This window comes from Nerophis lumbriciformis, linkage group LG02 (genome assembly GCF_033978685.3).
Source record: "Nerophis lumbriciformis linkage group LG02, RoL_Nlum_v2.1, whole genome shotgun sequence".
NCBI classification, from domain to species: Eukaryota; Metazoa; Chordata; class Actinopteri; order Syngnathiformes; family Syngnathidae; genus Nerophis; species Nerophis lumbriciformis.
Window position 1 is genome coordinate 38120001 of NC_084549.2, and position 13821 is coordinate 38133821.

At 37.7% G+C, this 13821-nt stretch overlaps 1 protein-coding gene across 7 annotated transcripts in view; it reads left to right on the forward strand.

Annotated features, from left to right (window-relative positions):
- Positions 1-13821, forward strand: part of cpeb3 (cytoplasmic polyadenylation element binding protein 3) — a 112251-nt gene that overhangs the window by 86791 nt on the left and 11639 nt on the right. For all 7 annotated transcript variants that reach the window (XM_061962380.1, XM_061962371.1, XM_072916200.1 and 4 more), the window contains 2 exons: positions 3508-3622; positions 3876-4057. In XM_061962380.1, the coding sequence (XP_061818364.1) occupies positions 3508-3622; positions 3876-4057 (297 nt within the window). The remainder of the gene's footprint in view (positions 1-3507; positions 3623-3875; positions 4058-13821) is intronic.

A 13821-nucleotide genomic window follows, 5' to 3' on the forward strand; every position in this document is an offset into this window, starting at 1 on the left:
GGCTTGTTAAAAAAAATAATGCACTTTGTGACTTCAATAATAAATATGGCAGTGCCATGTTGGCATTTTTTTCCGTAACTTGAGTTTATTTATTTTGGAAAACCTTGTTACATTGTTTAATGCATCCAGCGGGGCATCACAACAAAATTAGGCATAATAATGTGTTAATTCCACGACTGTATATATCGATATCGGTTGACATCAGTAATTAATATCGCACAATATCGAAATATCGGATATCGGCAAAAAAAACATTATCGGACATCTCTACTGTTAAGGCTTTTGTTGGCAAACAAGGCCATGCAGACACCACCTTCATACTTTGCTACCAATGTTTCTCACCTTCTTTATGGTAGTGCCTGCTAACATTCTTGTGTAATGTTCCGCATGACGGTTTGCTTTTTGTGTCGTTTTCCATGAGTTCAGGTTCTGTGCTCTTATTCTGTTACATCTGTTTCCTGTTTTGTGTTGAAAGCTGTCGCTTTACTCCTGTCTGAGGAGGCTGCGGTGGGAGGAACGTTAAGCACGGCAGTTAGATGTTAGATGTGTTCTGTAGCATCTCCTGTTGCCTTTTCCCCATTTCCTGGTCTATATTTTTGTACATAGTGTTCTCTGTGTGGGCATTGCTAAACACACTTTCTCGTGCATGTCGCCTCTGTCTATACATTCTTTGTATGAGCCTTAACATCTGCTGTGTAGAATTAAGTTTTTTAGATCGACCTTCCCAAAGTCCTGACTTTAAACGTGTGAACAATGCTGGAGAAACAAGTCCATGTCAGAAAACCAACAAATTTAGCTGATCTGCACCAATTTTGTCAAGCGGAGTGGTCAAAAATTCAACCAGAAACTTGCCAGAAGCTTGTGGATGGCTACCAAAAGCGCCTTATTGTAGTGAAACTTGCCAAGGGACATGTAACCAAATATTAACATTGCTGTATGTATACTTTTGACCCATCAGATTTGGTCACATTTTCAGTAGACCCATAATAAATTCATAAAAGAACCAAACTTCATGAATGTTTTTTGTGACAAACAAGTATGCTCCAATACCTCTATCACAAAAAAATAAGAGTTGTAGAAATTATTGTAAACTCAAGATAAAAAATATGTGTGTGTATATATATAAATATGAAAAGGAAGGCGCATGAACCCGCTATATACAGTACATATATATGCATATATATGCATATATATATATGTATATATATATATATATATATATATATATATATATATATATATATATATATATATATATATATAATCAGTGGTTCTTAACCTGGGTTCGATCGAACCCTAGGGGTTCGGTGAGTCGGCCTCAGGGGTTCGGCCGAGGTCAAAACACACCCGACTCATCGTGTAAATACAAACTTCTCCCTATCGGCGTATTACGGATACGGCAACAGCTGACTGGTTTGCAGGTGTGTAATTTGTTGTGAGTTTATGCACTGTGTTAGTTTTGTTGTTTGAACATTACAACATTAACGAGATTGTTGCGTTCAAATGTCTATTATGTACATCAATAGTAAAAATGTTGCGTTCATTACCAAGTAAAACATAAACCAGAGTGTTGCGTTCAAATGTCTACTAAGTACATCAATAGTAAGAATGTTGTGTTCAATTGTTTACCAAGTCAAATAATAGTGGGAGTGTTGCGTTCAAATGTCTACTAAGTAGATCAATAGTAAGAATGTTGCGTTCAAGTGTGTACCAAGTAAAACATTAACGAGATTGTTGCGTTCAAATGTCTATTAAGTACATCAATAGTAAGAATGTTGTGTTCAAGTGTTTACCAAGTAAAACATAAACAGGAGTGTTGCGTTCAAATGTCTATTAAGTACATCAATAGTAAGAATGTTGTGTTCAAGTGTTTACTATGTAAAATAATAGTGGGAGTGTTGCGTTCAAATGTCTATTAAGTACATCAATAGTAAGGATGGTGTGTTCAAGTGTTTACCAAGTAAAATAATAGTGTTGCATTCAAATGTCTACTAAGTACATTAAAAGTAAGAATGTTGTGTTCAAGTGTTTACCAAGTAAAACATTAACGAGATTGTTGCGTTCAAATGTCTATTAAGTACATCAATAGTAAAACTGTTGCGTTCAAGTGTTTACCAAGTAAAACATAAACGAGAGATGTGATGTTCATGCACGGTTAATTTTATGCACCAGTAAAAAAACATGGTAACACTTTAGTATGGGGAACATATTTACCATTAATTAGTCGTAAAAAAAACATGGTAACACTTTAGTATGGGGAACATATTCACCATTAATTAGTTGCTTATTAACATGCAAATTAGTAACATATTGGCTCTTAACTAGTCATTATTAAGTACCTATTAATGCCTTGTTCGGCAAGGCCTTATTATAACCCTAACCCTCTAACCCTGACCCTAACAAATAACTCTAAATTAAGTCTTTATTACTTAGAATATGTTCCCCTAGTGTCCAAATAACTCTAAATTAAGTATTTGTTACTTAGAATATGTTCCCCATACTAAAGTGTTACCAAAAACATATAACATATAAAAAAATAACATTTATTTTTCACTAAAGAAGGGTTCGGTGAATGCGCATATGAAACTGGTGGGGTTCGGTACCTCCAACAAGGTTAAGAACCACTGATATATATATATATATATATATATATATATATATATATATATATATGCATATATATAAATATATATGTATATATATATATATGCATGTATATATATATATATGCATAAATATATAAATGCATATGCATATATGTGCATATGCATATATATGCATATACGTGTATATATGTATATATATATATATATATATATATATATATATATATATATATATATATATATATAATATACACATATATACGTTAGGTCAGGAAAAAACACAAGAGGCTATATCATCCCTACAAGCCTGTTTCGCAGGTTTCCCTGCTTGTCTGGGGATTTTTTCATGTGGATGAATGTCCTTTTTCAGGTTTTTTATGTCCTTTTTCGTCAGGGGATTTTTTTCCCCTGACGAAACAGGCTTGTAGGGATGATTTAGCCTCTTGTGTTTTTCCTGACCTAACGTATATTCCGCTCTACCCTGGTATTGAGCACTGTATAACGGATAAACCACAGAAACCTCCACTATATATACATATGTATATATATATATATATGCATATGCAGTGTTATGCCATGGGCCGACCTTGCCTCAGTGGGTTATCTAGAAGTTGTACTTGGTTTTAAAAAGCACAGAGACTGAGGACGCAGAAAGACGTGATTCTTTGCGTCAAAAACTTTCATAGAAAGCCAAATCATACAAAAAGTACTGTGTTTTCATTATATACCTATTGATATTCCTATTAACTTGCAAGAAGAACTTTGCAGAATTGTACAAAGTTACATATGTCAATCAGAACTCAGAGATTTTGTCTTCATAAAGGCACATTTTTTAGTTCAGTTGTTTTATTGGAGTCCATTATATACCTATACCAGCATGTCTTTTTGTGTGCGTGGGCAGGTCCAGATCCGTCCGTGGAACCTGAGTGACAGTGATTTTGTCATGGATGGCTCCCAGCCGTTGGACCCCCGTAAGACTATCTTTGTAGGGGGGGTTCCAAGGCCCTTGCGTGCAGGTAAAATTTCCAGTCACAATTTTGTGTGATCTTGGTTATTTTGTTGAAGTGCAGGATGTTTCAGGCTTAGTCCTTTTTTAGGGGGGCAAACATATTTGGTCTGAGCCTTTTGAGACACTCAAGTGCGGCGCTGGCTTTAAAACTACAATAGGCCAAGGCTTTGAGTTTGAGCACAAAAGGTCCTTAAACTTGAGAGGACACAGAATGAAAGACTAATCATCCGGCGCCCTTTCACTATTCTTCCTCGCTGCAGTGGAGCTGGCCATGATCATGGACCGTCTGTATGGCGGCGTTTGCTACGCTGGAATCGACACAGATCCGGAGCTCAAGTACCCGAAGGGAGCCGGTCGCGTGGCCTTCTCCAACCAGCAGAGCTACATCGCCGCCATCAGCGCTCGCTTTGTTCAGCTGCAGCACAATGACATCGACAAAAGGGTGAGTGAGTTCATGCGCCGTCTTTTTCAGAAAAGGCATGTCGACTGCAGCCGAGTTTTGGGGTCATTCCCACGGCACAGTGCAGCACCGCGTCCATTATGGTGGACGTCTCAGACGGCTGCTGATTTTTCCTACCAGAACAGACACGTCATTGGTCTAATTATAGAACTTCCCTATACATGTAGAACCACCCGCGCACTACTGCTTATTTTAGCCCCAGCAGCCAATAGCAGACCATAGATTGTGACCCAAAGAAACTGGTTGTCAGCCAGAACCTCTTCAGGGCGTGGCCTCATTTGTCTCCGCCATGTGGACAACAAGGCTGGGACTAACTCTTAGTTCCCTCCATCTTAATTCTTAAGCACGCTATATTATTATGGTATGCAATTCCCTGGTTAGCACTCTGTGGTGTGAACTACCTCTTTCTGTTCCAACATGGCAAGCATGAAAATACTTCCACTGTGGGCTGCATACTGAAAAATACAAGGAAGCTAGGGCCACGCTTTTCATTTAGAAAAAAAAAGGCTTTGCATTATCGGTAGCAACACAGTGTTTACCTACCCTAGGTTGAATTGGGGCCCTAAGCAAAATTATATTTGGAGCTCCATCCCCCATCACAAAAATTTTCACTTTTGTATGAAAAACAAATGTTTTCCTTTTTTTATTTTATTTTTTAAAGCAAACTTGAATTGAATTTGATGGATTTTTTTTTACAAAAACAAATTAATGGGAAATAAATTGCTCAATAATGATATATTCTTAATGCAAAAATAACAACTTTAACATCATTAAAACATAAATGTGTAATCCTTACCTGTCATGCCCTGCTTGACACTTTAGTCTTGTGTTTTTCTATGTTTAGTGCTCAGTTCCTGTCCAGCACTCGTATTTTCTAGTTACCACTACCTGTTACTTTGGTTATGCGGCACCTTTACTTTGTCTGCCAGCACACCTGTCCTTATGCTGCGTTCCATTTACCTGGGAAGTGGGAAGTCGGAGCTGGGAATGACGTCACAGCCTAATTGCAAGCGTTCCAGTTACGAGGTCGGAAATTAAGATTGCCTCATCCACAAAGGCTATTTTTGCTCTTGTCTGAATAGAAACGATTTATGGAAAAATATGCACTCTTTCTGCAACCTTCAAGCACGGTGGATGAGGAGGGAACACAGCCGCTATTGCTATTGCTAGCGACATACAAACCACATGTACCACATATAAAAACGTACAACAATACATTGTATGTGGGTGATTCACTGCGACAAAAAGTCATCAGAAGTGCTAATAACAGATATTATAGCAGCCAACGTTCCCTCTAAAGTGCGCGCCTGTGCAATTGCGCACTGCTCAAGCGTCCTCTGCGCACGGCAAATCTATGCCACGCACAAAATCAAATAAAAAAATAAGCACATAACAATTTTCGACACACGGACACGACAGAGGAAACAGTTTTCGTCATCATGTTCAAATATTGTAACGTCTGTCAAGACGCTTTGAGGACATGAATTCCATCCATCACTTTACTGAGCAAAACTCTTTTTTGTCGGCCATAAACACATCACCAAAACATTAGTAAAAAAAATGATATCTAGCAAAAGTGGTCATTTTCTGCAGTACAAACCAGACCAAAAGCAACTTTGTTATATCAACAGCAGCCCAGCCGCTCGCTCTTTCTCACTTGCGCCAACACATGCACATATGGCACTGAGCCAGTGATGCGTTTACAGCCACACAAAAAGTCGGACAACTCCAACACCACGCATAACGTGTCATTCCAGGTCGTTACACTATGATTTACCAATCAAATGTGTGCTTATTCTAGTGTCATTTATTAGGAATCTTAATTTATAAATATTAATAATGAAATGCTGTTAGTAGGGCAGCACGGTGTCAGAGGGGTTAGTGCGTCTGCCTCACAATACGAAGGTGCTGAGTAGTCTGGGGTTCAATCCCAGGCTCGGGATCTTTCTGTGTGAAATTTGCATGTTCTCCCCGTGACTGCGTGGGTTCCCTCCGGGTACTCTGGCTTCCTCCCACCTCCAAAAACATGCACCTGGGGATAGGTTGATTGGCAACACTAAATTGGCCCTAGTGTGTGAATGTGAGTGTGACTGTTGTCTGTCTATCTGTGTTGGCCCTGCGATGAGGTGGCGACTTGTCCAGGGTGTACCCCGCCTTCCGCCCGATTGTAGCTGAGATAGACTCCAGCGCCCCCCGTGACCCCGAAGGGAATAAGCGGTAGAAAATGGATGGATGGATGCTGTTAGTATATTAATAAAAATATATTTTTTACAAACAGGAAGTTGCAGGAATGTACACATGATCCCCTGCTTACATCTCATTGTGCAACATGTGAATGTTTTAATGGGAACTAAATGCAATGTCTGAAAGGGGTACACATTATTTCCAAAGCAGGACCTCCACCCAGACAAACAATACAAGTACACAGTTCATGAAAAACAATATTATTTGTTATTGTCATTGTAAGTGGGCCTAAACACTTATATTAGAAAATAACCTCATGGAAATGACTGCTGTCATTTGATTATAATAATAAGAGAATGTTGTCTGTCTATCTGTGTTGGCCCTGCGATGAGGTGGGGACTTGTCCAGGGTGTACCCCGCCTTCCGCCCGAATGCAGCTGAGATAGGCTCCAGCGACCCCGAAAGGGACAAGCGGTAGAAAATGGATGGATGGATGGATGGAGATTGAACTTGTTATTTAGTCAGGTTTTGGACAGGTGTGCTGCTAGTGTAGCCACAGTGTGCACGTCTGATGTTGCTCACATGGGCTCCACTGAATGCTCAGGGAGATTTTGCGTTTGCTCACACACATGAAAAATTAGAGGGAACATTGATAGCAGCGGACGTCATTGTTTACATCCAGAGCAGCCATCTTTGGAACGCAGTCGGGGGTGGTGAGAATGCTCCAACTTTCTGACCACCAGGGGTGTTCCAGTTGAAATTCCGACTAGAAACTCGGAAATTCTGACTTCCCAGTACAAATGGAACACAGATTTAGTTTAGAATCAAGTCTGTGTAAGTTAATCCGTTGCTGCTGGCTGGTAATGGCACATTACCTTTTGAATGTCATGCTACTGTTGGGAGCTTAACTGTTTTTTTGCGGACTGAATCCTATTGAAGTTTACATTGTAGCCTATTTAGTTTGTGTCGTGTTGACATCGCATCCCGTATGCTTCGTGTGCACTCAAAGCTGCACTAGTTTTAAAGACATTTTACCTACAAGCTGTCTCCTGCTGCCATCTGCATATTGGACACGACGACTACTGCTACCATGTGGCCAAAGCGTAACATTACTACCCTCAGCTGGGATTTGAACGCAGCACCACTGCCTTTTAAGACAAGAACTAACGATGTGCGCCACAAGACTACGTGGGGGATTTTTCCAATATATTGTTATCAGTGAAGGAGCAAGAAGTGGCTAGGAATACATTGAAAGTAACATTTTAAACAAAGCACCCCGTCATTCATTAATTGACATTTCACTTGCGCTTCTTCATGCAAGGTGGGGCCCTATGCACAGTGCTGCTTTTTGCTCTTATTTTGTTGCTTTCATGTTTTTTTTAAACGGCTGAATTGTATATCTACAATTTGCCTTGACTCAATAAAAAATTAGCTGCCTCCCACATTTGAACTATTTCTTTCATTGACTTTATATGTCTTTATTTTGCCACAAAAGCCATCCATACTTTAAAGGATCTTATTTTGATGTAAACTCAGTGGAAAACAAAGAAAGACAACAATATATGATATTAGAAGTATTGCAGAGATACAGTATTTGTACCAAATTGGTACTTTAAAAACGGTGCCAGTGCTAACTAATATGCACAATTGTATTTATAAAAAGCCTAAAAAACAATGCCTTTTTATTTTTATGGAATTATGTGACATTCAAGTTGAACAGAGTAGCTATTAAAAGACTTATATTATAAAATACTATACTACTTGCTTGTACAATGTCACTACATTACTAACAATATGTTACCTGTACAATATCACTACTACTATACTACTTGCTTGTACAATATCACTACTACTATACTACTTGCTTGTACAATGTCACTACTACTATACTACTTGCTTGTACAATATCACTACATTACTAACAATATGTTACCTGTACAATATCACTACTACTATACTACTTGCTTGTACAATATCACTACTACTATACTACTTGCTTGTACAATATCACTACCTTACTAACAATATGTTACCTGTACAATATCACTACTACTATACTAGTTGCTTGTACAATATCACTACTACTATACTACTTGCTTGTACAATATCACTACATTACTAACAATATGTTACCTGTACAATATCACTACTACTATACTAGTTGCTTGTACAATATCACTACTACTATACTACTTGCTTGTACAATATCACTACTACTATACTACTTGCTTGTACAATATCACTACATTACTAACAATATGTTACTTGTACAATATCACTACTACTATACTACTTGCTTGTACAATATCACTATTACTATACTACTTGCTTGTACAATATCACTACTACTATACTACTTGCTTGTACAATGTCACTACATTACTAACAATATGTTACCTGTACAATATCACTACTACTATACTAGTTGATTGTACAATATCACTACTACTATACTACTTGCTTGTACAATATCACTACTACTATACTACTTGCTTGTACAATATCACTACATTACTAACAATATGTTACTTGTACAATATCACTACTACTATACTACTTGCTTGTACAATATCACTACAGTACTAACAATATGTTACCTGTACAATATCACTGCTACTATACTACTTGCTTGTACAATGCCACTACTACTATACTACTTGCTTGTACAATATCACTACTACTATACTACTTGCTTGTACAATGTCACTACATTACTAACAATATGTTACCTGTACAATATCACTACTACTATACTACTTGCTTGTACAATATCACTACTACTATACTACTTGCTTGTACAATGTCACTACTACTATACTACTTGCTTGTACAATATCACTACATTACTAACAATATGTTACCTGTACAATATCACTACTACTATACTACTTGCTTGTACAATATCACTACTACTATACTACTTGCTTGTACAATATCACTACATTACTAACAATATGTTACCTGTACAATATCACTACTACTATACTAGTTGCTTGTACAATATCACTACTACTATACTACTTGCTTGTACAATATCACTACTACTATACTACTTGCTTGTACAATATCACTACATTACTAACAATATGTTACCTGTACAATATCACTACTACTATACTAGTTGATTGTACAATATCACTACTACCCGGTACTATACTACTTGCTTGTACAATATCACTACTACTATACTACTTGCTTGTACAATATCACTACATTACTAACAATATGTTACTTGTACAATATCACTACTACTATACTACTTGCTTGTACAATATCACTACAGTACTAACAATATGTTACCTGTACAATATCACTGCTACTATACTACTTGCTTGTACAATGCCACTACTACTATACTACTTGCTTGTACAATATCACTACTACTATACTACTTGCTTGTACAATGTCACTACATTACTAACAATATGTTACTTGTACAATATCACTACTACTATACTACTTGCTTGTACAATATCACTACTACTATACTACTTGCTTGTACAATGTCACTACTACTATACTACTTGCTTGTACAATATCACTACATTACTAACAATATGTTACCTGTACAATATCACTACTACTATACTAGTTGCTTGTACAATATCACTACTACTATACTACTTGCTTGTACAATATCACTACTACTATACTACTTGCTTGTACAATATCACTACATTACTAACAATATGTTACCTGTACAATATCACTACTACTATACTAGTTGATTGTACAATATCACTACTACTATACTACTTGCTTGTACAATATCACTACTACTATACTACTTGCTTGTACAATATCACTACAGTACTAACAATATGTTACCTGTACAATATCACTGCTACTATACTACTTGCTTGTACAATGCCACTACTACTATACTACTTGCTTGTACAATATCACTACTACTATACTACTTGCTTGTACAATGTCACTACATTACTAACAATATGTTACCTGTACAATATCACTACTACTATACTACTTGCTTGTACAATATCACTACTACTATACTACTTGCTTGTACAATATCACTACATTACTAACAATATGTTACCTGTACAATATCACTACTACTATACTACTTGCTTGTACAATATCACTACTACTATACTACTTGCTTGTACAATATCACTACATTACTAACAATATGTTACCTGTACAATATCACTACTACTATACTAGTTGCTTGTACAATATCACTACTACTATACTACTTGCTTGTACAATATCACTACATTACTAACAATAGGTTACTTGTACAATATCACTACTACTATACTACTTGCTTGTACAATATCACTACTACTATACTACTTGCTTGTACAATATCACTACTACTATACTACTTGCTTGTACAATATCACTACATTACTAACAATATGTTACTTGTACAATATCACTACTACTATACTACTTGCTTGTACAATATCACTACTACTATACTACTTGCTTGTACAATATCACTACATTACTAACAATATGTTACTTGTACAATATCATTGTCAAGTACTTGTTGCAGGTTGCCGAGTTTGCATTTCTTAAACACAGAAATAAGGCACTGATAGTTTCTTCTTTTTCCGGTCTGGTTTTACCGTTTAAGTCCGCACCGGTGCCATTATGGAACTGGAGTTTGGTGCCGATCCCTAATTATAATATATTAGTACCTCAGCTTTCATACACTTTGGTTTTAGTATAATTCAGTTTTTAGCAAAAGTGTTGACCAAAAGTATGTCTCGGTTTTAGTGCGATTAAACACATGCTGGTCTATGTGGTCTTTTTAACGAATACGACTTCTAAATAAGCCACCGTAAAACCAAATAAGCAGGGGTCCCCAAACTTCTTGACCCCGGGGCCAGATTGGGTTAAAAAAAAAATTGGCGTGGTCAAAAGTTTACATACACTTGTAATGTCATGGCTGTCTTGAGTTTCCAATCATTTCTACAACTCTTATTTTTTTTGTGATAGAGTGACTGGAGCACATACTTGTTGGTCACAAAAATCATTCATGAAGTTTGCTTCTTTTATGAATTTATTATGGGTCTACTGAAAATGTGACCAAATCTGCTGTGTCAAAAGTATACATACAGTATACACATAAAGTATACACACCTAGTGTGTGTGTGACAATCATGGGTACTTTAACTTGAACTTAATATGATCTGTCTCGTTGCAGATTAGACAAACTGCCTTTTCCTTACACTGAACAAAAAAAAGTCATATGTCCACTGATGTTGAAAAACTCTACACTAGGAGTCTATTTTACGTTTCGCCAAAGATTTCGCCATATTTTTTTGCGGCACTGCGGCGCGAGCATGAGAACGTCACTTCTAGACAATATCATTTGCCTGAGCGGCTAGGAGACACGGTGTCAGAGGGGTTAGTGCGTCTGCCTCACAATACGAAGGTGCTGAGTAGTCTGGGGTTCAATCCCAGGCTCGGGATCTTTCTGTGTGAAATTTGCATGTTCTCCCCGTGACTGCGTGGGTTCCCTCCGGGTACTCTGGCTTCCTCCCACCTCCAAAAACATGCACCTGGGGATAGGTTGATTGGCAACACTAAATTGGCCCTAGTGTGTGAATGTGAGTGTGACTGTTGTCTGTCTATCTGTGTTGGCCCTGCGATGAGGTGGCGACTTGTCCAGGGTGTACCCCGCCTTCCGCCCGATTGTAGCTGAGATAGACTCCAGCGCCCCCCGTGACCCCGAAGGGAATAAGCGGTAGAAAATGGATGGATGGATGCTGTTAGTATATTAATAAAAATATATTTTTTACAAACAGGAAGTTGCAGGAATGTACACATGATCCCCTGCTTACATCTCATTGTGCAACATGTGAATGTTTTAATGGGAACTAAATGCAATGTCTGAAAGGGGTACACATTATTTCCAAAGCAGGACCTCCACCCAGACAAACAATACAAGTACACAGTTCATGAAAAACAATATTATTTGTTATTGTCATTGTAAGTGGGCCTAAACACTTATATTAGAAAATAACCTCATGGAAATGACTGCTGTCATTTGATTATAATAATAAGAGAATGTTGTCTGTCTATCTGTGTTGGCCCTGCGATGAGGTGGGGACTTGTCCAGGGTGTACCCCGCCTTCCGCCCGAATGCAGCTGAGATAGGCTCCAGCGACCCCGAAAGGGACAAGCGGTAGAAAATGGATGGATGGATGGATGGAGATTGAACTTGTTATTTAGTCAGGTTTTGGACAGGTGTGCTGCTAGTGTAGCCACAGTGTGCACGTCTGATGTTGCTCACATGGGCTCCACTGAATGCTCAGGGAGATTTTGCGTTTGCTCACACACATGAAAAATTAGAGGGAACATTGATAGCAGCGGACGTCATTGTTTACATCCAGAGCAGCCATCTTTGGAACGCAGTCGGGGGTGGTGAGAATGCTCCAACTTTCTGACCACCAGGGGTGTTCCAGTTGAAATTCCGACTAGAAACTCGGAAATTCTGACTTCCCAGTACAAATGGAACACAGATTTAGTTTAGAATCAAGTCTGTGTAAGTTAATCCGTTGCTGCTGGCTGGTAATGGCACATTACCTTTTGAATGTCATGCTACTGTTGGGAGCTTAACTGTTTTTTTGCGGACTGAATCCTATTGAAGTTTACATTGTAGCCTATTTAGTTTGTGTCGTGTTGACATCGCATCCCGTATGCTTCGTGTGCACTCAAAGCTGCACTAGTTTTAAAGACATTTTACCTACAAGCTGTCTCCTGCTGCCATCTGCATATTGGACACGACGACTACTGCTACCATGTGGCCAAAGCGTAACATTACTACCCTCAGCTGGGATTTGAACGCAGCACCACTGCCTTTTAAGACAAGAACTAACGATGTGCGCCACAAGACTACGTGGGGGATTTTTCCAATATATTGTTATCAGTGAAGGAGCAAGAAGTGGCTAGGAATACATTGAAAGTAACATTTTAAACAAAGCACCCCGTCATTCATTAATTGACATTTCACTTGCGCTTCTTCATGCAAGGTGGGGCCCTATGCACAGTGCTGCTTTTTGCTCTTATTTTGTTGCTTTCATGTTTTTTTTAAACGGCTGAATTGTATATCTACAATTTGCCTTGACTCAATAAAAAATTAGCTGCCTCCCACATTTGAACTATTTCTTTCATTGACTTTATATGTCTTTATTTTGCCACAAAAGCCATCCATACTTTAAAGGATCTTATTTTGATGTAAACTCAGTGGAAAACAAAGAAAGACAACAATATATGATATTAGAAGTATTGCAGAGATACAGTATTTGTACCAAATTGGTACTTTAAAAACGGTGCCAGTGCTAACTAATATGCACAATTGTATTTATAAAAAGCCTAAAAAACAATGCCTTTTTATTTTTATGGAATTATGTGACATTCAAGTTGAACAGAGTAGCTATTAAAAGACTTATATTATAAAATACTATACTACTTGCTTGTACAATGTCACTACATTACTAACAATATGTTACCTGTACAATATCACTACTACTATACTACTTGCTTGTACAATATCACTACTACTATACTACTTGCTTGTACAA